Genomic DNA, 21,810 nt, shown 5'->3' on the forward strand with positions numbered 1-21,810 from the left:
ACATTTGGTTTCATACTTTCATTAGCTCATGCGAGATATTAGCTATTTCCTACGTATTTATGTTATTTTTTGTAATCGTTTAATTTTTATTTTGTCATTTTTGTCAATTTTGTTATTTTTGTCATTTTTGTAATTTTTGTCATTTTTGTCATTTTTGTCAGAAGTTGCGACTAGTTTATGTCAGTTTTTGTATTTTTCGCAATAAAAACTGTTTGTTTACATTTTTTTTCATTACGATGTATTGAAAGCTCATGCGAGATATGAGCTATTTCCTTCGAATTTATGTACTTTAAAAAAAAAATAATTTTCAAAAGATTTATTTAATTTTGCTTTTGTTTTGGCGAATCTAAAAAGACAAAAGTTTGGGAAAAGAAGGCAATCATTTTAATTTTCTTGATTATTTACTGGAAGTTTCATATCTAGCGTAACATTTAAAAAGGGCGAAACTGCCAAATGTAAACAAATCGAGTTAACGGTCATTCCGGATGCACGCGGTTGCACTTTACCTATTAAACGCGGTTTCATTTTAAAATTACTTAAAACTTTCAAAAAATTGATAAAATTCAATTGGGCGAAACTTCCTGTTGATGCATTTTCGTTGGAACGTGAAGTTACGCCTATTCAAAATGGAGTGAATTTTTCTATTCGTGTAGGGCCAATAGGCGTAACTGAGTTGACCGTGTGTGACAAAACGGCCTAATTAGTTTTTGCGTGTAGGATGAATGGGCGAAACTTCAAAACCAAAACAAAAACAGCCGATCAATTGGGCGAAACTTGCAAGCGTAACTGGAATCGAAAACACTAAAAGGGCGAAACTCAAAAATCTCTGAAATTAAGCGAAAAAAGTTAAAGTTCTTGATAACCATCGAACAATAAGGGCATATAATGCACATTTTTTAATGTTGTTGAAAAAAAGTGGTCGATTTTTTAAATATGATTTGAATAGGTGTTCCGAATTTTCAAACGCGTTTTTCTCGTTTCGAGCAAAGTGCTAGTTTCGCCCTTTTGAAATGTTACGCTAGATATCTCATTCTCTAGGGGCGAATATTTCAATGTCAATTTGTTTCAGTGCAAAATTTGTTTCCGAAGGTCAATCTGTCATTTTTGACAGCGAGCCGCGCTGATGCAATTTTTCTGTCACTTTCGTTCGCACGCGTTCTCGCACTCACACCAGGGCCGCATCAACACCAGAGCCAACCCCCTCGAACGGGAAATATTTCTCGCTCACTTGAATGCAAATGCTGTAGCCAGCAAGAGGTCGATCTCGAGCCTGAATCGCCGTGTCGTGTCGGTGTCGCGGGTGTGTGTGCGCGATTTTCTTTCTTTTTTTCGAGTGTGCAGGGCGCGACGAATGCAAACGCGAGTTTTTTGTTCCTCGATTAATAATTAGCGGAGTTTTTTCCTGGAGAAGTGCTTTCTTGTGAAGGAAAGTGGATTTTCCTATGAGCCTTTCTACGTTTGGGAAAGTTCAATTTTGTTAAAAAGTAAGAACCGTCTTCTGGGAGTTCGATTTTTCCCCTGAGTGAAATGCATAAGAAAATTTGTTGGAGCTACTACGACTGTGTTTGAACTTTTGCTTTCAGGTTCCGAACGAGACCGGAAATACTCCGAGAACCACAGCACAGAATGAAAATTTGGACGTCAGAACACGTATTCAAGTAAGTAGCTGGATGAAGATCAGGACTTCTCGTAGAAGGATTGGAATGCCCAACAAGTCGGGTGAATCGATTATGTAAAAGACGGAGCAGCTGGGGAATTTCGAATCCGAATCTGGAATGTTCTTTTGGATGGTTTGATTGTGGAGCTCTTTCGCAGACGGATTTCTAATTTTGTGATGCAAACAATCCGTTGCAATGGATTTGACCTTTGGATCCGGCCTCAGTTGTGTTTTTTTAGATTATGAAATTTGTCTGTCGAAAATTTTCCAAGTAGCGAATAAGTCACTGGGTTATATTCGACATGAATGTGTTAGTAGATAAGGTAACAGATCCTTGTTTCGGTTTAACCTAATTCCTCAGTATCCCATATGGAAGAAAAAATTTACTTTGAATAATCCTCCCACGAGCTAACTTAATCTGTCTTAAACATCCCAGAATGACTGTGGAGAAAATAAATCAATGATAAGCACGTTTGTCCGCCACAGATAAGCAGCCCCAGACAAAAGTATCAGAAGTGTTTCTTCTTTGTGCATTCGGTGCCTATGTATGGGGCCACACGACGATCGACGAGAAACGAAATCTGTGACGTGCTTTCAGCAGAGAAAAAAAACTCAAAAAGCTACACCATGTGTGCGAACAGCTGAGCTTAACTGTGTTTCAGTATTTTATATTTAATTCACGCTCACGGTGGAGGTTTATGGAAGATGATCGAAGTCCACGCTTGGTGAGCGAGTAGGTAGCATTGCATACCCCATCATGGCTCTGAAATTTGTACCTAGTTCCGTTTATACTGAAGTGAGATGCTCTGACCCGCAACGATGGTGGTTTTGAACGGTTTGAAGGTCTACCCCAGTAAGTCAGTAGTGACATTCAAACGAGTTTGTGCAGTGTTTGCTTCCTTCTTTCCAGTTGGTATGGAATGGTTTAGCTGTGCAGCTTAATTCCGGTATTTAACGAATTGCACAGATTTTATGATCTCAATTAAAGGATTAAACGTTGTAAGCTTTGAATATCGTGATTTTGAGAATCTTTCTAAATTCGAATTTACTCAGAACTCGCATAGGCCAGATATTGTTTACTTTTTTACTATTTGTATGAATCCAGCCTGAAAGACTGTCAGTCTAGAATATTTACATAAACAGTCGAAAAATTTTCTAACTTAGCGTTAGCAAAGATTGGTTTGTTGCTAACGCTAAGTTAGAAATTTTTTCGACTGTTTATGTAAATATTCTAGACTGACAGTCTTTCAGGCTGGATTCATACAAATAGTAAAAAAGTAAACAATATCTGGCCTATGCGAGTTCTGAGTAAATTCGAATTTTGAAAGATTCTCAAAATCACGATATTCAAAGCTTACAACGTTTAATCCTTTAATTGAGATCATAAAATCTGTGCAATTCGTTAAATACCGGAATTAAGCTGCACAGCTAAACCATTCCATACCAACTGGAAAGAAGGAAGCAAACCAAATTTAAAATTATGTGTGTTTCTATAAACGTAAATGTGTTTAAATTCTGCGTAAAAGTTGTGAAAAATTTGTGGTAACATCTAGAAAAAAAATCTTGAATACTGTGGAGATTAAAGTAAAAGTTCTAAAAATAAATAAAACAAATATGTGGCAACACTGCACACAGCAAATTGTTTTTGCTGGAAACCAGCAATTTTTTGCTGGTTTTTGTCCCGCTGACTTTCCAGCAAATTAAATTGCTGGAAAAACAGCAAACGTTAATACTGGTTTCCAGCAATTCAAATTGCTGGAAAATAGGCAAACCAAATCGCTGGAAACCAGCTATTTCTTTCAACACAATCGGCTGTATTTAGTATCAAATTTATATTTTAACTCAAAATTAAATTTTGATTTGGCTGTGCATATAATAAACAATAAAACAATTATTTCCTCCTTGTTTTCAATAAAGGGATGTATTTATTTCCAGAAATCAATTTTTTTTCAATATTCTATAACACCGGCTCTGGGCTGGCAGCTTTGTGCCAAAGTGTTGATCATCCGCCACCTGTAAAAATAGCTTTGATTAGAATATTTTAGAGAATATCTTTCTGTCCAAGAAAAACTCACCCTTGACTTGTTATCTGGTTGCTAGAATATAGAGGAAAATAAAATAATTATATAAATTTAACCAAAATTCGTAAAATAGAATCTCACCTTGCTTCAGCGTACGAAACAAAAACAAACTCCAACTTGACAACTCGATTGCAGATTTTCCAGCAAACTAGATCAATTGCTGGAAAGTCCAGCAATTTGAAAACCGATTGCTGATTTTTCAGCAAAAATGACAAGAACACAACCGAATGCTGAAAAATCCAGCAAGTCGATAACCAATTGCTGGTTTTTTTTTTGCTAAAAAATCGAGTCAAAAATTGACAGTGCAAGGTTCATAGCAGCTTCGTTCAATGGTTAGTAACAATCGGTTTCTGTTGGACAGGGAGCACTTTCGGAGTGGAAAGGAGAGAAACGACTTGTTTGAAGGTTAAAACTGGAATGACTTTATTTTCAACTTTAACTTCTATTTATACTAATCAGTTCCCTAGAGATTCATAGGGAACCATAGTTACAATAATTTGTTTATAATAATAACACCAATATGCGTGTGTTGTTATTCATCTCATCGATTACTTCGATGAGACGAATCTCAACAGTTTCAACTGGTTTCTGTCAACTGATAGATGTTCAACGAGCCAATGTTTTGGTCGAAACGAGCCAGGTCGTTGTTCATTGGAGCAAGTTGAAACTAGTCGAAACCAATCCAGCTCGGCAGCAGGATTCGTTTCGACCTGGTAGAGATCGGTCGAAGTCAATTGAAAAGAGACAGGTGATCAACTATCAATCCATTTCTACTTGTTTCGACTAGATTTCATTGAACACACTTAGTTTAAACAAAAACGAAAAAGTTGTTGATTTCATTGATCACCTGCAGGCATAAGTTATGTAATATAATATATGCCCAATACAAATTTAAAAAAAATCTTTTGAGAGACGAGCGTGTTGAAGCGAGATTCTGAATTTTGAATCAGATTAAACGTCAGTTCACGGCAATGGAGTAGATGGTACGATGAGCGTAGATTTCAAAGCTTGCTGCTGCGTTTCTTTTGAAATGATGCCAGTTCCTGTAAATAAGACGGAAGACTAAAGAAGCGCAGATTTGAAGGGCTGTTGCTTTGTTCGTTTTGAAATGATGCAAGTTTTGTTATATAAGACGGACTGAAAGAGCGCAGATTTGAGCGGCTAGTTACCCGCATAAATGGAGATTATAACCCAACGATTTCTTAAATCATCAAACGACGATTTGATGAAGAGTAAAAAAACGTTTAGCAAACGATCATAGAAATTGTAAAATCCATTGCCTGAATCGTGAATTCCGAAATGATTGTATTTTAAATATGTTGTTAGGTTATGTAACTGTTAAAAACTGTTAAAACAGTTGTATGAAAAAACTTTTCTGCAAACTGTATGTTAATGGTTTAGGAAACGCTATTCTTAATAGTATGCTGCATATCGAACTATTATGGTTATTGTTGCAATTGGAAGCGATAAAACGGTTCTATACAACGTGCTTCCGATGATTTGCTCACGATAATCAGAACTGTGTTACGCTTTAAATAAATCGTAAGTTTTTAAAATACTGTTCGTAGCACAGTTGTTGAGATAACCCCCACTATTAATAACTGTTTAAAGACCTTTATAGAAAAAGTCATCTGAAGGATCCGGATACGCTTGTGGTTAAGGTATTAAAATGTCATTAAATTCAGAGATAATTTTTATATATTTTTCACAATCACAAAATACAAAAATAACATTTTCTCTAAAATATTGTTTTGGAAGCTTAATATCACTTATTTTAAGGGAATCTAATCACTACATAATCCTCACTTATTTCGGGAATCCAAAATCCAGTGCGATAATGCCCAAAAAACGAATGTCCGGACGCGAAGAAATGGCATAGATGTTCGACAGCAAAGCAAATGGCCGTCACCGCCCGCAGTGGCCTTCCGGAATTCGGACCAGAAGCAGATTAAATCGTTCCGCACCTTCCGCACCCTTTTTTCGGAGATGCGGCAAAGCGAAAAGACCATAACCTGAAAGAAAAAAAAATTCAATTTTGTTTTTTTTATGAAATAAGTTTTTCCAAACAGTGGTCCGGTGTTTCCCCGCAGATTTGTTTACCTCGATTAAATTCTATCCTGGTTTCCATGAATTCGAACGCTTGTAGTGTCTGGGAATTTACGCTACCGTAGCCGAGAGTCCACACGGATGAAACTTCCGGTGCGCCAGTGTAGGCACTTACTGTTAGAACAGTAGATCCTATTTTTTCACGAAAGGTCGGACCGTGATCACCGTCGTTGAAAAACGATATCGAATCCGATGCTGATTGACCCAGAAGATCCGGAACAATCCCCGACGCGGTTGCAACAAAAAAATTGCAAATTTCGCGGAACGAAAGAAAACAAAATGGTCAGTGGTGCCAGATTGATTGAACTTTCAAGTTTTAATTTTTTGGTTCTAGATCAATTCATAAAAACAATTTTATACAACTAAATGTTTGTGTTGTTAAGTTGATATGATGAATGCTGATTAGTGCCATTTGTGATAATTTTGTGTTTGACTGTCATACATGATTTTCAGCGTAGATTTAAATCTCGATCAAGATTTTGAAAAAGATAAAATCCCAGGGGTGGAAAACAGAAGAAAAAACAAAAAAAGCGCTCGAATATCAAATTGATCTGATTAAATCACCAACCAGTGAGCAGGCATCAAATTTTGTTTCATTAGAATGACCATTCTTAAAATTGTAAAATTAAAAGTCGTTGAGAGAGTTTTGAATTGGATAAGTTTACAAGTTTCGCCAAACTGAGCATGCTATGAAACAACAGCTTTGTTGATTTTGTTTGGTTCCGGCACGAATTTTTATCATAAACGATTACAAATCTTTTCAAAAAGTGCTCATTTTAATGTTGAAAAGTAAAAAATGCTGCAGCAAAATTTCTATTTGCGTGACCTATAGATAAAATCTAATCGTATAGTTTCAATAACCTAATCGTGAAACTCATAATTCATTTCAAACTTACTTTTCAATGAATAATTAAGTTACAATACACATCATGGTATCCATCTGAAAATGAAATTTTAACCTTAAAATCTTTAGGGGTACTGACATTTTATTTAATAAGGAACACCTGGCATCTCTGCTCAACGTTTTGATCATCAGGTGTCAACATGTATGAACGCTTTTGGTAACGGTTCGAGATCAATTTTACGCTTAAAAAAAATGAAAACGAATCGTTCATATCCATTATTCACGTTATCTTATAACGTAATTTTTAACATGAACGTGAGAGTATAGTTTTAAACGTTTTCGAGCCAAAGTAAGATGAAATAGTAACGTTTACAGAAAACTTCACTTTTTCAACAACCGTTGATGTATCGTGATGACTTTTTGAGATATGGTTTTTTCGTATGCGGGTACTTTTTTTAAAATTATGCCAGTTCCGGCAAATAAGACGACAGACTGAGGAAGCGCAGATTTGAAAGGCTGCTGATATGTGAGTTTTCAGATGATGCAAGTTCCGGCAAATAAGACGACGGACTGGGGAAGCGCAGATTTGAAAAGCTTTGTTTGTTTTGAAATGATGCCAGTTCCGGTAAATAAGACGGACTGAGGAAGCGCAGATTTCAAAGGCTGCTGCTTTATTTGTTTTGAAGGACGATCAAACGAAGCTAAAAACAATAAAGACACCCTTTTTTATTGTTTGGTTCCGACACCTGGAAGATGTTCGAAAATTGCTTACAAAAATATAAACTTCAAGTTGTGATTAGAGATGAGAAGGAATGAGGAGATGAGATGAAGATTTTACAGAATAAAAGTTAAAGGTTTAAAAAAAAATTAAACACACATTTGGCAACACTGCAATAGATGCGTAAAAATCTGGGGGAGGAAGACTGAAATTCGCTGTATCGTTTTTTTTACTGTTCGGCAAAAAGCCAACAATTGTTGAAAAGATTTGTAATCGTAAACTTTAAACTATATTAAGGCGCTAGCACTTAATTTTACTTCGGAAGTCCCGACTTCCGACTTCCGACAAAGAAAAGAGAAGTACTAGATTGTCGGAAGTCTGTGTTTTGTTGCCAGTTCACCAGCGACGTTTCTAAAACTTTTATTTAAATTCACAATATAAAAATTTTGTTCCGTCACTGGGAACTACCCGAAATCTAAATCTGTTATTTAAGCTATTTTTAGAACAACAATTAATCAAACAATTTTTATTCATCAGCTTCAAAAACTTCATCGAAGTTTGAGCAACTCAATACGCCTGATCATGCAGAATTTGCCATCGCAAAACAAAACCTAATTAAATCATTGTTTCATGGAAAACAAGTGCTTTTCAGTATCAAAAAAGTTTCTTTGAAATTCACTAAACATGAAAGTAAGATTCTGTACCTTCGCACTGGTCGGTAGATTGATGAGAAAAATTTGACGTTTGAAGGATTTTTTTCTTTTTTTATTCAGTCTTCCTTCCCAAGGTCAAAATGTAAACAAAAACACAAATAAGTTATTGGTCTAATCTTGTGAGAGACGGACGTGCTAAAGCAAGATTCTAAATTTTGGCGCATATTGAAAGTCAGTTTACGGCAGATACGTTCTACTTCGATGCCTTAAGCACCCACTTGCGATGAAAATAAAGGGAGAAAACGAAATTATCGCGACACATTCAACAGGGCGTAACTTTTTTACCATTAAAATTATAACCAAAAAATCACCCAATTTTTCACACTTTCTCATTGATGTGTATTGTTTACATGCTGTCAAACACGAAGTTGTGTTTTTCGATTCAACGAAAATGGAGGTGAACCAACGCGAGTCGATAGAACAAATTCTTTCCAACCTGGAATTTCCTGACCTGTCGGCAGTTGGGGAAAATGTTGAAAATTCACCATTTAACCGTATCTAGAGTGTTGAACGGTTCCAGGGGCGGTTGACGTTAGACCATGGCAAAGGAGCTGGAAGAAAACCGGAACCGGACAACAAAAAGACGAAGGGAAAGGTGAAGCGGATGATTAAAGCAAATCCCATCGTCTCAAGCTGTGATTTGGCTAAAAAGATCGGCATGTCGCAAAGCTATGTCCAGACTGCAAAGAAGAGAGCATGCACACAAGGTACAGAACTTCCCAAACCGCGATGGGCTGAAACTCGGGCACGGAAGCTCTACGAGAAGATGCTGACAAAATATGGCTGCTGTGTGATGGACGACGAAACGTATATAAGAGCCGATTTTAAGTAAATTCCGGGGTTGGAGTTTTTCACCAGCAAGAGCAAGTTCGATGTGGACAAAAAATTTAAGAAGAAAAATTTCGAAATTCGTCTCCAAATATCTCGTGTGGCAGGCCATCTGCTCTTGCGAAATGAGCCTTTAGTGAGAAAGGGCACAGTAAACGGCGAGATCTAAAAATCGGAGTGCCTCGAGAAGCGCCTTTTGCCGTTCTCGACGAAGCTCCGTCATTTTGGCCAGATTTGGCATCATGTCACTATTTTAAAAGTGTCCTGGAGTGGTATGAGGCTAATGCTGTCTATTTTTTTTTCTCCAAAGGACATGAACCCGCCAAACTGTCCGGAGCTGCGCCCGGTGAGGTAGTACTGGGCAATATTGTAGCGGGAGTTTCGGAAGAGCAATAAGAAGACAGTCAAAGACGAGAAGGACATGTTAAGAAAATAGAAAAAAAAACTGACGACACTGTAAAAACTTTGATGGAGGACATCAAGCGAAAATGCGTTCAATTTTACACTCAAGGCTCCATCGATTAACTTTTATTTTGATTTTAGAAGTAAATATATGTATAAAACTAGCCTAAAATTTTTGTTTGATTCTAAACATTATAAGAAAATTGGCAATAATTTCGTGTTACACTTTTATTTCAAATTTTGTTCGATTTAGTAAATTAAGTAAATATTCGGGCAAATATTCTAACTTTATCAATGACAACCGGGTTACCGGGCCGGACCGGATTTTTCCCAAATTTTGTGTCAAATATCCGAGCAACTACGGGTAAAACTGGGCAATACGGGAAGCTAAGTTTGAAAAGTTTCAATCCTTTTAGCCAGAGTTCTCTAACAGTGGTGTTAAACAAATATTCACCCCCCCAGTTGATTGTGTGCAATAACAATTTTCTTCTCCGTTCTCTTCTTTCCTCACACGTTTAGCCACCCGTGGGAAACGGTGGCCCAGGCCGCCTGGCGCAAGTACCCTAACCCGATCAATACCGCAGTCATTGGGACCGATGTCGTCGAACGGCGGGTCGTGGACGGCATCCTGCACACGCACCGGCTGGTCAGCTCCAAATGGTACTTCCCGCAGTGGGCCCAGAAGGTGAGTTAGTACATAGTTGGATTGATTCATCTAAATAACAGCGAACACCACCCCCTTGAGGGGGAGAAAAACGAAGGGTTCAAAATGCATAACATACCACAACTGGCAACAAAGCAGCTGGGAGGGCTTCCCAGCAAATGTGCTGGATATTGACAGGTTTGAAGATGGCCAGGGCGTGTTATTAGAGGATTAATATTTAAAAGATTCGACACCGGTAGAATTCAGGACGGAAATGCTAGTACCTATGTAGTAGAATTAAATGTCTTTTACGAGGGTGATAAAGTTTAATCAGATTAATGGAAAAGTTTTATGTTGAAACATCATTTGAATATTAGATCAAGGTCTTTTCCAGAAAGAACAAGCTTCATAGTGTCTAACTGCGCATCTGCGTTTGTTTTAGATTACCTTAATAAAAAAAACACCAACGACACATGACTGTGTCACTAGTGCAAATAAAAGGCGCACATGGCATACACACATCACCGTATGTGAGAAAGACTAAATTGTGCGAATTTATTTCTTATCAGGTCTCGGGAGCATTTACGGTAGACGTTCTTCAGTTGCCAGGAAAGGTCTCTTTATCAGTTCATTTACCAATTGGTAGCGACGCATTAAATCACGTCATGTCCCGCAAGCCAATTGAGTTCGGGCTAAAGCAACATACGTTAATAGTCGACTATTTTCATCTTCGGTCGAACTCAATCGAACAAATTCGGATCAACATGTTTTCAATAGTTTATCTAGTTGTTTCCAATCTAGGTATCGAATCATGTGCAATTTGAATGTTGTCGTATCGAATTTCCCTCCCATTCCCGATTCGCGGTATCTTTGTTAGTTTGTATGGTTTTAAAAAAAAACCCCTCCCTAGCCACGCGCCGCATCGTCAATGTTTGTGAGGGCGTCTTGAACGTTTCTGCACGTGAATGGCTGATGTTGGGGCTACATCTAACTAATAATAGTCACACTCGGTTTTTACTTTTCTTTAGCTAGACCGTCAAAGCGCTCGCCGTCACTATTTGTTTGTTCTTGATTTTTTTTATAGGTAGGTTCCCTTTTCCTCGGTACTGTTTTTGTAAGGATTAGAACGAATTTATTGCGATGATATTTTTCCTTTGTTTTCCTCTTTTTTCCACCCCGGTCCATTCAAGCTTGTGTGAAGGTTTCTCAAACGGTCAGCTGTTGAATGTCCCACGCACCCAGCCCAGGTTACTCACCACACAGGGTATACTGTTTTTCTCGTAGTGTAGTAAAAGTTGATTACGTTGGTGGTTGTTATTAAATAAGCCCTTGATGTAATGACCAATGACATATGGCAAGCGCCACATAAGCCAGTTTTTCTCTCAACTGTGTCGTATCTTTACCAAAAAAAAAAGTAAACCAAATGAATTTAATTAATCTGGAAATAATTTGTCATGTCTCTGTTAATCAAAAATAACCTACCGATTGAGACTTCTTCTCGTGACAACTAATGGCAGATTGAGAGCTCTTATTTTGTGAAAAAATGACATCAAGATTTCTATTCATGAAAAACTATGGTAGATTGAGACTGCTTTTTTAATGATAAACAACGTTAGATTGAAATTTATTCTCATGTAATATCAGATTGAGATTTCTTTTAACAAGAAACAATGGCAGATTGAGACTTCTTCTCATGAAAAAACGGCAAATAGAGACTTCTTCTCATGAGAATCAATAGCTGACTGAGACTTTTTTTTCATAAATAATAATGGCAGATTTGAACTTCTGTTCATGGCAAACAATGATAGATCTAAATTCTTTCTAATGAGAATCGTTAGAAGATCGAGACTTCTTCTCGTGATAAGCAATGGCAAATTAAAACTGCTTCACATGAGAAACAATGGCAGATTGGGACTTCCGCTTATGCGAAAACAATGAATGATCGATACTTCTTTTCAATATTAACAATGGCAGATAGTAACTGTTTTTCATAAGAAACAATGACAGATAGAGACTTCTTCTCATAAAATGTGACATCAAGATTTCTACTCATGGATAACTACACACTACCAAAAAAATCTGTAAAATTACATCACATATGATGTAAATAAAAAGAAGCATCATATATGACGGAATATTCAGTGCTAGTTGGAAATTACACGCCAGTATATTTGGAACGTGTAAAATAAAAAAAATGATGTAAAATTTAGCAACGTGTAAAATAAAAATGATGTAAATTATAAAATCACTGAATGTTGGAAGAAAAACTTTCCAATTGGAATTTGTTTTGTTTTATTTATTGTTAATATGATTCAATACTGGAATTTTCACGTCTCTTAATGAAAATAAAACTCATCTATAATTAATATGATTCATTTTATTAAGCGGCAAATTTTTTTTTAACACACATGCATTATATTTTATTTCTTTTATTTTTTCCGCGAAGTACCGGATCCAATGTTGAACACCGTGGATCCGCTTCCAGAACCGCATCCCTGCTTTTCGGATATCTCCGGGAACCATCAACACCGATTAACTTACTCGCGCGCGGGGAAAATACTTTGGCGCACGACTTAACAGTTTTTGTCACATTTGTCTGGTCTTGTTCTTCACAGTTTATAATTTTACATGACATTATCACGTTCAGTGTATTGTAATATTTCATGTCGTGTAATTTTGAGAAATTTCCAATTCAGTGTTGTTGAGAATTTCGTGTAACCAAAAAAAATTGTAAAATTACATCACATATGATGTAACGAAAAAGAAGCATCACATATGATGGAATTTTCAGTGCGATTTGAATATTACACGTCTGCAATCTCAACAGACGTGTAAAATTTGAAAGACATGTAAAATATTAAGACGTGTAATATTTAATTCGCACTGAAAATTCCGTCGTATGTGATGCTTCTTTTTATTTACATCATATGTGATGTAAATTTGCATCAAATAATCGCGTTCCGTGTCAAGTAATATTTGTGTCATTAGAATTCAGTGCTGTTAAGGATTCAACAGTTTTTATTTTGTAAATTTACATCAATAAATCGCGTTACATGTCATGTAATAATAAAGGTTTTCAATTTCAGTGTCGTTAAGGATTCAGATTTTTTTTCTGTGTATGGTAGATTGGGACTGCTTTTTTCATGAAAAACAATGTCAAATTGAGACTTCTTCTCATGAGGAACAATGGCAAATTAAGACTTCTTCCCATGAGGAACAATGGCAAATTGAGACTTCTTCTCATGAGAAATGATGGTAGATTGAAACTTCTTTTCGTGAAAATGATGATAAACATTGGCGTGTTGAAACTTCTTCTCAGGATAAACAATGACAAATAGAGACTTCTCATGAGAAACATGGACAGAATAAGATATTTTCACATGAGAAACAATTACAAACCAATGGCAGATTAACCCTTTTCAGCTTTAGATAATAAACAATGATATATCGAGGCTTCCTCTAATGCGCAACAATGGCAGATTCTCATGAGAAACAACGGCAGATTGAGACGTCTTCTAACGAAAAAAAAGTCAGATTGAGAATTCTTATGAGAAACCGTGACAGATTGAGACCTCTTCTCATGAGGAACAACGGCAAATTGAGATTTCATCTCACGAGAAACGATAGCTGATTGAGACTTTTTTTTTATGAATAACAATGACAGATTGAAACGGCTGTTCATGGCAAACAATGATAGATCGAAATTCTTTCTATTGGGAAACGTTTGCAGATCGAGACTTCTTCTCATGATAAACAATGGAAAACTGAAACTACTTCCCATGAGAAACTATGGCAGATTGGGACTTCTGCGCATGCGAAAACAATGAATGATCGATACTTCTTTTAATGTTCTTCATAAGAAACAATGGCAGATAAAAATTGTTTTTCACAAGAAACAATGACAGATCAAGACTTCTTCTCATGAACAATGACATCAAGATTTCTGCTCATGAAAAACTATGGTAAATTGAGACTGCTTTTTTCATGAAAAACAATCCTAGATTGAAATTTATTCTCGTGTAACGTGTTTATTCTCGTGTAAGAAATTGAGATTTGTTCTGACAAGAAACGATGGAAGATTGAGACTTTTTGTCATGAGAAACAATGGCAGAATGAGACTTCTCATGAGAAACATAGTCAAATTGAGACTTCTTCTCATGAGAAATGACGGCAGATTGAAACTTCTTCTCAGGATGAACAATGACAAATAGAGACTTCTCATGAGAAACATCATCAGAATAAGACATTTTCACATGAGAAACAATGAAAAATCAATGGCAGATCAATACTTTTTCAGCTTTAAAACAATGATATATCGAGACCTTTTCTAATGAGCAACAATGGCAGATTCTCATGAGAAACAACGACAGATTGAGACATCTTCTAACAAATAAAAAAGTCAGATTGAGACTTCTTCTTATGAGAAACCATGGCAGATTGAGACTTCTTCTCACGGGCAACAACGGCAAATTGAGATTTCATCTCATGAGAAACAATAGCCGACTGAAACTTTTTTCTCATGAATAACAATGGTAGATTGGAACTTCTTTTTGATAGATCGAAATTCTTTCTAATGAGAATCGTTAGTAGATCGAGACTTCTTCTCGTGATAAGCAATGGGAAATTGAAACTGCTTCACATGAGAAATTATGGCAGATTGGGACTTCTGCTTATGTGAAAACAATGAATGATAGATACTTCTTTTCAATGTACACAATGGCAGATACAAATTGTTTTTCACAAGAAACAATGACAGATCGAGACTTCTTCTCATGAAAAATGACATCAAAATTTCTACTTATGAAAAAATATGGTAGATTGAGACTGCTTTTTTAGTTAAAAACAATGTTAGATTGAAATTCATTCTCGTGTTATGTCAGAGATTGAAATTTCTTCTGTGAAGAAACGATGGAAGATTGAGACTTCTTGTGATGAGAAACAATGGCAGATTGAGACTTCCTCTCATGAGAAACATAGTCAAATTGAGACTTCTTCTCATGAGAAATGATGGCAGATTGAAACTTCTTTTCGTGATAATCATTGGCAGATTGAAACTTTTTCTCAGGATAATCAATGACAAATAGAGACTTCTCATGAGAAACATCGACAGAATGAGACATTTTCACATGAGAAACAATTACAAATCAATGGCAGATTAACACTTTTCCAGTTTTATATAATAAACAATAATATATCGAGACTTCCTCCAATGAGCAACAATGGCAGGTTCTCATGAGAAACAACGACAGATTGAGACATCTTCTAACGAAAACAAAAAGTGAGATTAAGACATCTTCTTAAGAGAAACCATGGCAGATTGAAACCTTCTTTTTCACATGAAACAATGACAGATCGAGACTTCTTTCCATGAAAAACTACATCAAGATTTCTACTCATGAAAAACTATAGTACATTGAGACTGCTTTTTTTCATGATAAAAAATGTTGGATTGAAACTTCTTGTCATGAGGAACAATGGCAAATTGAGACTTCTTCTCATGAGAAATGATGGCATATTGAAACTTCTTTTCGTGGTAATGATCATAAACATAGGTAGATTGAAACTTCTTCTCAGGACAAATAATAACAAATAGAGACTTCTCATGAGAAACATCGACAGAATGAGACATTTTCACAAGAGAATCAATTAAAATCAATGGTAGATTAACACTTTTCCAGCTATACATGATAAACAATGATATTCGAGACTTCCTCCAATGAGCAACAACGGCAGATTCTCTTGAGAAACAACGGCAGATTGAAACGTCTTCTAACGAAAAAAAAAGTCAGATTGAGACTTCTTATGAGAAACCATGGCAGATTGAGACCTCTTCTCATGAGGAACAACGGTAAATTGAGATTTCATCTCATGAGAAACAATAGCAGATTGAGACTTTTTTCCATGAATAACAATGGCAGATTTAACTTCTGTTCATGACAATTCTTTCTAATGAGAATCGTTCGAGATCGAGACTTCTTCTCGCAATAAACAATAACAAATTGAAACTGCTTTACATGAGAAACTATGGCAGATTGAGACTTCTGCTTATGCGAAAACAATGAATGATCGATACTTCTTTTCAATGTAAAGAATGGCAGCTAAAAACTGTTTTTCACAAGAAACAATGGCAGATGGAGACTTCTTCTCATGGAAAATGACATCAAGATTTCTACTCATGAAAAACTATGGTAGATTGAGACTGGTTTTTTTTTTATGAAAACCAATGTTAGATTGAAATTTATTCTCATGTAATGTCTGAGATTGAGATTTCTTCTGACAAGAAACGCTGGAAGATTGAGACTTCTTGTCATGAGAAACAACGGCAGATTGAGACTTCTTCTCATGAGAACCATAGACAAATTGAGACTTCTTTTTATGAGAAATGATGGCAGATTGAAACTTCTTTTCGTGATAATGATGATAAACATTGGCAGATTAAAACTTCTTCTCGGGATAAACAATGACAAATAGAGACTTCTCATGAGAATCATCGACAGAATAAGACATTTTCACATGAGAAACGATTACAAATTAATGGCAGATTAAAACTTTTTCAGCTTTAAATGATAAACAATGATATATCGATACTTCACATTCTCATGAGAAACAACGACAGATTGAGACATCTTGTAATGAAAAAAAGTCAGATTGAGACTTCTTCTTATGAGAAACCATGGCAGATTTCTTGTGAAAAAAAAATTTTTAGCTGCCATTGTTTACATTGAAAAGAAGTATCGATCATTCATTGTTTTTCCATAAGCAGAAGTCTCAATTTGCCAATCCTTCCAATTCTCATGTGAAGCAGTTTCAATTTGCCACTGTTTATCATGAGGAGAAGTTTCGATCTATAAACGATTCTCATTAGAAAGAATTTCGATCCATCATTGTTTGTCATGAACAGAAGTTCCAATCTGTCATTGTTATTCATGAAAAAAAGTTTTAATCTGCTATTATTTTTCATGTGATGAAATCTCAATTTGCCGTTATTGCTCATGTGAGACCTCTTCATCGAGAGGATCGAGAGTTATGCTTATAGAACATAGTAACATTGGTTAAGATGTTAGTAGCACTTACAGCAAATGAGTCTTTCTGCTGGTTTCTAAAAGCGATTTCGATTTTGTTTGTTAAATAAACTATTCAGGCTTATCGCTTCAACTTATAAACAATTCATAAAGATTGAAAATTCGGTCGGTTAAAACATGTGCAAACGAATTGAGACTTTCACTCATAAAAACTGCTCCGCTTTAAAAGTTGGCATTTCTTGTGGACAAGATTAACAATAAGTTGAGACTTCCTCTGACTGAAAAAGATTGAAAAGTGTTCCATTTACTAAGACACAACAATTAAAACAGATTGAGACATCCTCTGAAAAAAAAAAAACAATTTAATGTAGATTGAAACATCAAAAATACATTAGCAACAGTAAAATAATGTAATTTCATTGAGACTTCTGCTGATATGAGCAAAAATTACAACAGATTGAGGCTTCTGGTGACCGATAAAAGTGAGTTGAGACTAGCCCCCTTATTCTGCGCCGCGCGTGAGGTGACGGTAGTCGAGTCACCCGATTCCAGTAGTCGCTTTAGGTGAGAAACGTCTTTTAGAATGAACTTTTTTAGTTCTTATCCTAATCTAGTAGTCTCCTTGAGTGACAAATCGTATGCTCTGTCACATCGGCTTCGTGAATAAGGTGACAAGACTCACGTGACTCCGACTTGACTCGACTGTCGTCACCTCACGCGCGGCGCAGAATAAGGGGGTAGGACTTCTAACGATAAAGCTATTAGGATCGAGCCTCATAAATAAGTCATGCTGGAACAAAAATTCAAGCCCGTTCACTCCTCAAAGAATAAAATGAGGGGAGCTTTTTGGGCTCTCTGTTCAAAAAAAATTTGTTTTCCCACTATCTGAGCATGTATAGATATCCAGTGGTGTTTATACTGTATCTTAAAATTCACCAAAATGTAGAAAGTTCTTAATTCTTTATTGCAACAGCATAAGTTGTTACTTTTCCTCCAATAAGAATTGCTTTAAAAATATCTGGGCTAGCTTCCAAGCACATGTACCCGGTCGTGGTACTTGCCTGATGTTACTTAAACCGTATATGCATACCCGTGTACAGTGTGTTGCTTAGCTCGGTGAATGACCTGAGTATATTTTTGGCCTCTATCCCCTAACAGGCTATTTTGGAGCTGCCATGCATTTTTCATTTCAACTGATTGACGGTTTTCCTTCTCTCATTTCTTTCAGCTGATCGGTTCCCCCAATGTGTGCTATGCCAGCGAACAATCCACCGTGGATCCCTCGAAACGAACGATGACGCTGAAAACGATCAACCTAACCTTTGGTAGTTTCCTGTCGGTCTATGAAACCCTCAGCTACGTTCCACATCCGACGGATCCGAGCAAAACGCTGCTCCGACAGGAAGCCACGGTACAGGTCGAAGGCGTTCCACTGAACCGGTACATGGAAGACGTTCTCACCAAAAACATCAGCACCAATGCCGGCAAGGGTCGCCAGGGGCTGGAATGGGTGATAGGGAAGCTAAACTCGGAGGTGAGTCGATTAATAAGTTATTAAAAGGTGTTCGGATAGTTAAAGTTCGTTTTTTTTTTAATTTTAGGTAAAAGAGTTGGCAACGACGGCCGCAACCAGCACAAACGAGATCCTCACACAGACGAAGAAATCGCTGGACGATATCACAGACCAGGCCCGGAAAAGTATGGACGAGCTGAGTGCGACGGCGCAAAAGATTCACATATAGTAACAAGCGCTGCACGGCGTCGCCCAGCACCAGCAACAACAACAACAACACCCCAATCGCTTCTACAACCGCTGCTACTGCTTCCTCACCCGCAGTCGAAACTACTACAGCTATCACAACATCTACAAATACTACTACTTCGGCTGCTAGTGCCAGCATCGTTGGTGGCACATCCGGATCAAAGCCCCTGCCACCAAAAACAACGGCTAAAGGCTGTGAGCATCAGGAAACGGGTCGAGGATGGTTTTCATCCGGTTTGGCCTCGTTTAGAGCTAGAAATAATGCCAGCAATATCGAAAACAACCAATCAACCATAACATCTTCGGATGCTGTAAATTCTGAAAACACTACAACAAGAGAAGCACCAAGCCCTTTCGCAGCTCAATCATCTCAATCATCACAAGCATCGACTTCTACGAAAGCTAACACGTCGACCACAACTAGGGCCAGTAGTACAACTCCGCCACCCACTTCACCATCCTGATTTTGGGCCACAACTGTCGGTAAATTCTCCCTTTCGTTCTATTACGCTTCTCCAAACTACGCTGTCAAGGAAATTCTCCCCTTCCGAGGTACAAGGACAAATCTTCTATCTTTATTTATTCTGTAATTTATTTTAAAAATTGCAATAATTGTACAAACACTACTCTCTATATTTGTCTATTCCGAGTTACACTCGCAATTTATTTCCCGAAACACTTCATAATACTAAATGCACAACTTTACGATGCATTCTTGAAAGCGAAAACTAAAATATTAACAAAGAAAATGACGCCGGGCGCTATAAACAATAATTAAGCAAAAAACCTCGACAAAGACAACAACTGAAGTTGTTCCACAACCAACCAAACTTCGTCTATCAACTGTAATTTCGTGTGTTTTGTCGCTATGAAATGATAGGTAGTGTAATTGAAATTATTATAACCTTTATGATTAATCCAAGTGAACCGAGCAAGTGATTATACATAGCATTAAACGTATTTTAGAAGCTATTTAGTATTACGCTAGATTTGGTCTCTTGCGTAAGCCTTCGGGGCAGAAGGTTTACGGTCGCTTGGAACGAGAGAATATCTACAGAGATGTCGTGCAAAGCGAAGAACAAAGTGAAATGAATAATTATCAATAGAAGAAAAAAAATCAATGGGAGGCGTGACTGTTACGTAATAGTATAGAGATAAACACATTCCCTTGAAGAAGTAAAACAAAAAGGACATAATGGAGGAGAAAAATCAGAAGCAAGAAGGAAGAAAGGTAAAGCCTTTTCGAATTTGATGGCGATGCCTAAAGATTTTGTAAACATATTAAAGTAATTAGGTTCATTTTTGCGAAATTTTGTATAATAGAATATCCAATTTTGTTGCTTATAATTTCCTGATTGGAATTAACACACCTGCTTGAAAAAAAGTTGAAACCCATTAATAAAGTGTTTTTTCAGTTCCTTTAAAATCAATTATAAACAAGAACGTACAACATCAACTAAAATAGGGTAAAAGCTTATCAAATCAAATCAAAGAGAAAGACGAGAGCAAATTACATCAGACTACCACACCACAGACAGACGTACACACATTTTATCAAGTCAAACTAATAGCGTTTAATTGTTGTAATGTTTCTCAGAAGCATGGAAGGAATTTAATTTACTACAAGTGAAAATACACATGTACACAACATCAGAGGGAAGCCAGGCGTTTGTCGCTTGGAGTTCTGAACTGCAAAACAGCAAACCATTGACGTTATTATTCCGAAAGCCAATCACAGAGTTCCATCCAGTTCATTGTTATACATACTCTTAATTTAAGTTTCGATTCTAATTGAATTCTCCTTCTGACTTAGATGTTTGAAGGAGTTTAGTTTTATCAAGCCAGAGTACGTGGAAAAGTGAGGGTTTTTTTTTAAATACAAGTACCGTGAAGGGCCCAATGGCCGCGCATTTAAGCAATGATGAATGTTCTCTGTGCCGTACAAAAATCGTTTTTTGTGCGATTCCGAAAAGAAAAGCACTGACACGTAGTAAAACTTACGTTCTTTAGGGGAAAAATTTAAAAGTGAGAGATTTTTCATTGTAACGTCACAAAAAACGCGAATTTGTAAAAAGTGTTTGTGTACCAGTGGCCGCGCACGCTTATGATGCTTGTTCCAATCGCCGCTCACAAGTGTACCAATGGCCGCGCACTTCTTAATTTGGTTTAAACAGTGAATAAGGTATCCAAACAGTTAAAAATGCTGTTTACATGGCTCTCAGGCTCATTGCGATTATTCTCAGGTAAGGATTTTCAAGATTCACACATCAAATACTGATGTGTCGTCATTGTTTTGTGATACTAGTCTAGTGCAAAATAAGTATGAGGCGCCATTTTTACAAAGCATTATTTTGCCGGAAGATATATTGGAACAATGTTTTCGGTCCCGATTTCGGTGAATCATTACAAATTCGGCTAGCTGTCTGAAAATCCACGAGGAAACTGACCATCTAAAACGTAAACAGATCCGAATTGCTATCTAACCTCAAATTTCCAACACTTTGTAGCAATTTTTATTAGATAATCCTTTCTTCTGACACTGTTTCAAAAAAATGTGTTTTTTTCAGCCGGTTTTATGAAGGAAAACATTGATTGGAAAACTTGCCTGTGAATTTTATATAACCTTTGTGAAATTCCGAAGAAGTTCTCTAAGATTAACTGCTTATAAATACTAGAATACTTTCCGTGCGCGGCAATAGAAACATTCAAACATCAAGTGTACCAATGGCCGTGCACAACAATATTGTCATTTTTTCCGCAACAGAACCTTCAAACTGTTAACTTTTCTTCACAATTGATTCGTTATACAACCACAAATAACTTACGTTCGAAAATTTTTGCCAAGGTGCTCGAACTAAACACAAAAAACTGAATTTCAAAAAGGGACCCGTTTAGCTCACTTGCTAAGGACAACAGAAAAAATGGCATCCGACAAAAACGATGTTTGTTTTTATTTTTTCCTGACCTCAAAAAGCAGAATAAATTTATTTCTAGTATGGCAAGTGAAAGATACCTAGCGGAGGTATCCGAAAAT

General features: G+C 36.7%; 1 protein-coding gene across 1 annotated transcript; it reads left to right on the top strand.

Annotated features, from left to right (window-relative positions):
* Nucleotides 1-1,222: 1,222 nt before the first annotated feature.
* LOC129746249 (protein slowmo) lies at nt 1,223-20,167 on the top strand. The gene is made up of 5 exons (XM_055739825.1): nt 1,223-1,484; nt 1,584-1,658; nt 9,869-10,034; nt 18,243-18,548; nt 18,616-20,167. The coding sequence occupies exons 2-5, from the start codon at nt 1,627-1,629 to the stop codon at nt 18,754-18,756; spliced, it is 645 nt and encodes a 214-aa protein (XP_055595800.1). The 5' UTR covers nt 1,223-1,484; nt 1,584-1,626; the 3' UTR covers nt 18,757-20,167.
* Nucleotides 20,168-21,810: the final 1,643 nt, after the last annotated feature.

The sequence above is a fragment of the Uranotaenia lowii genome, chromosome 2 (genome assembly GCF_029784155.1).
Source record: "Uranotaenia lowii strain MFRU-FL chromosome 2, ASM2978415v1, whole genome shotgun sequence".
Lineage (NCBI taxonomy): Eukaryota > Metazoa > Arthropoda > Insecta > Diptera > Culicidae > Uranotaenia > Uranotaenia lowii.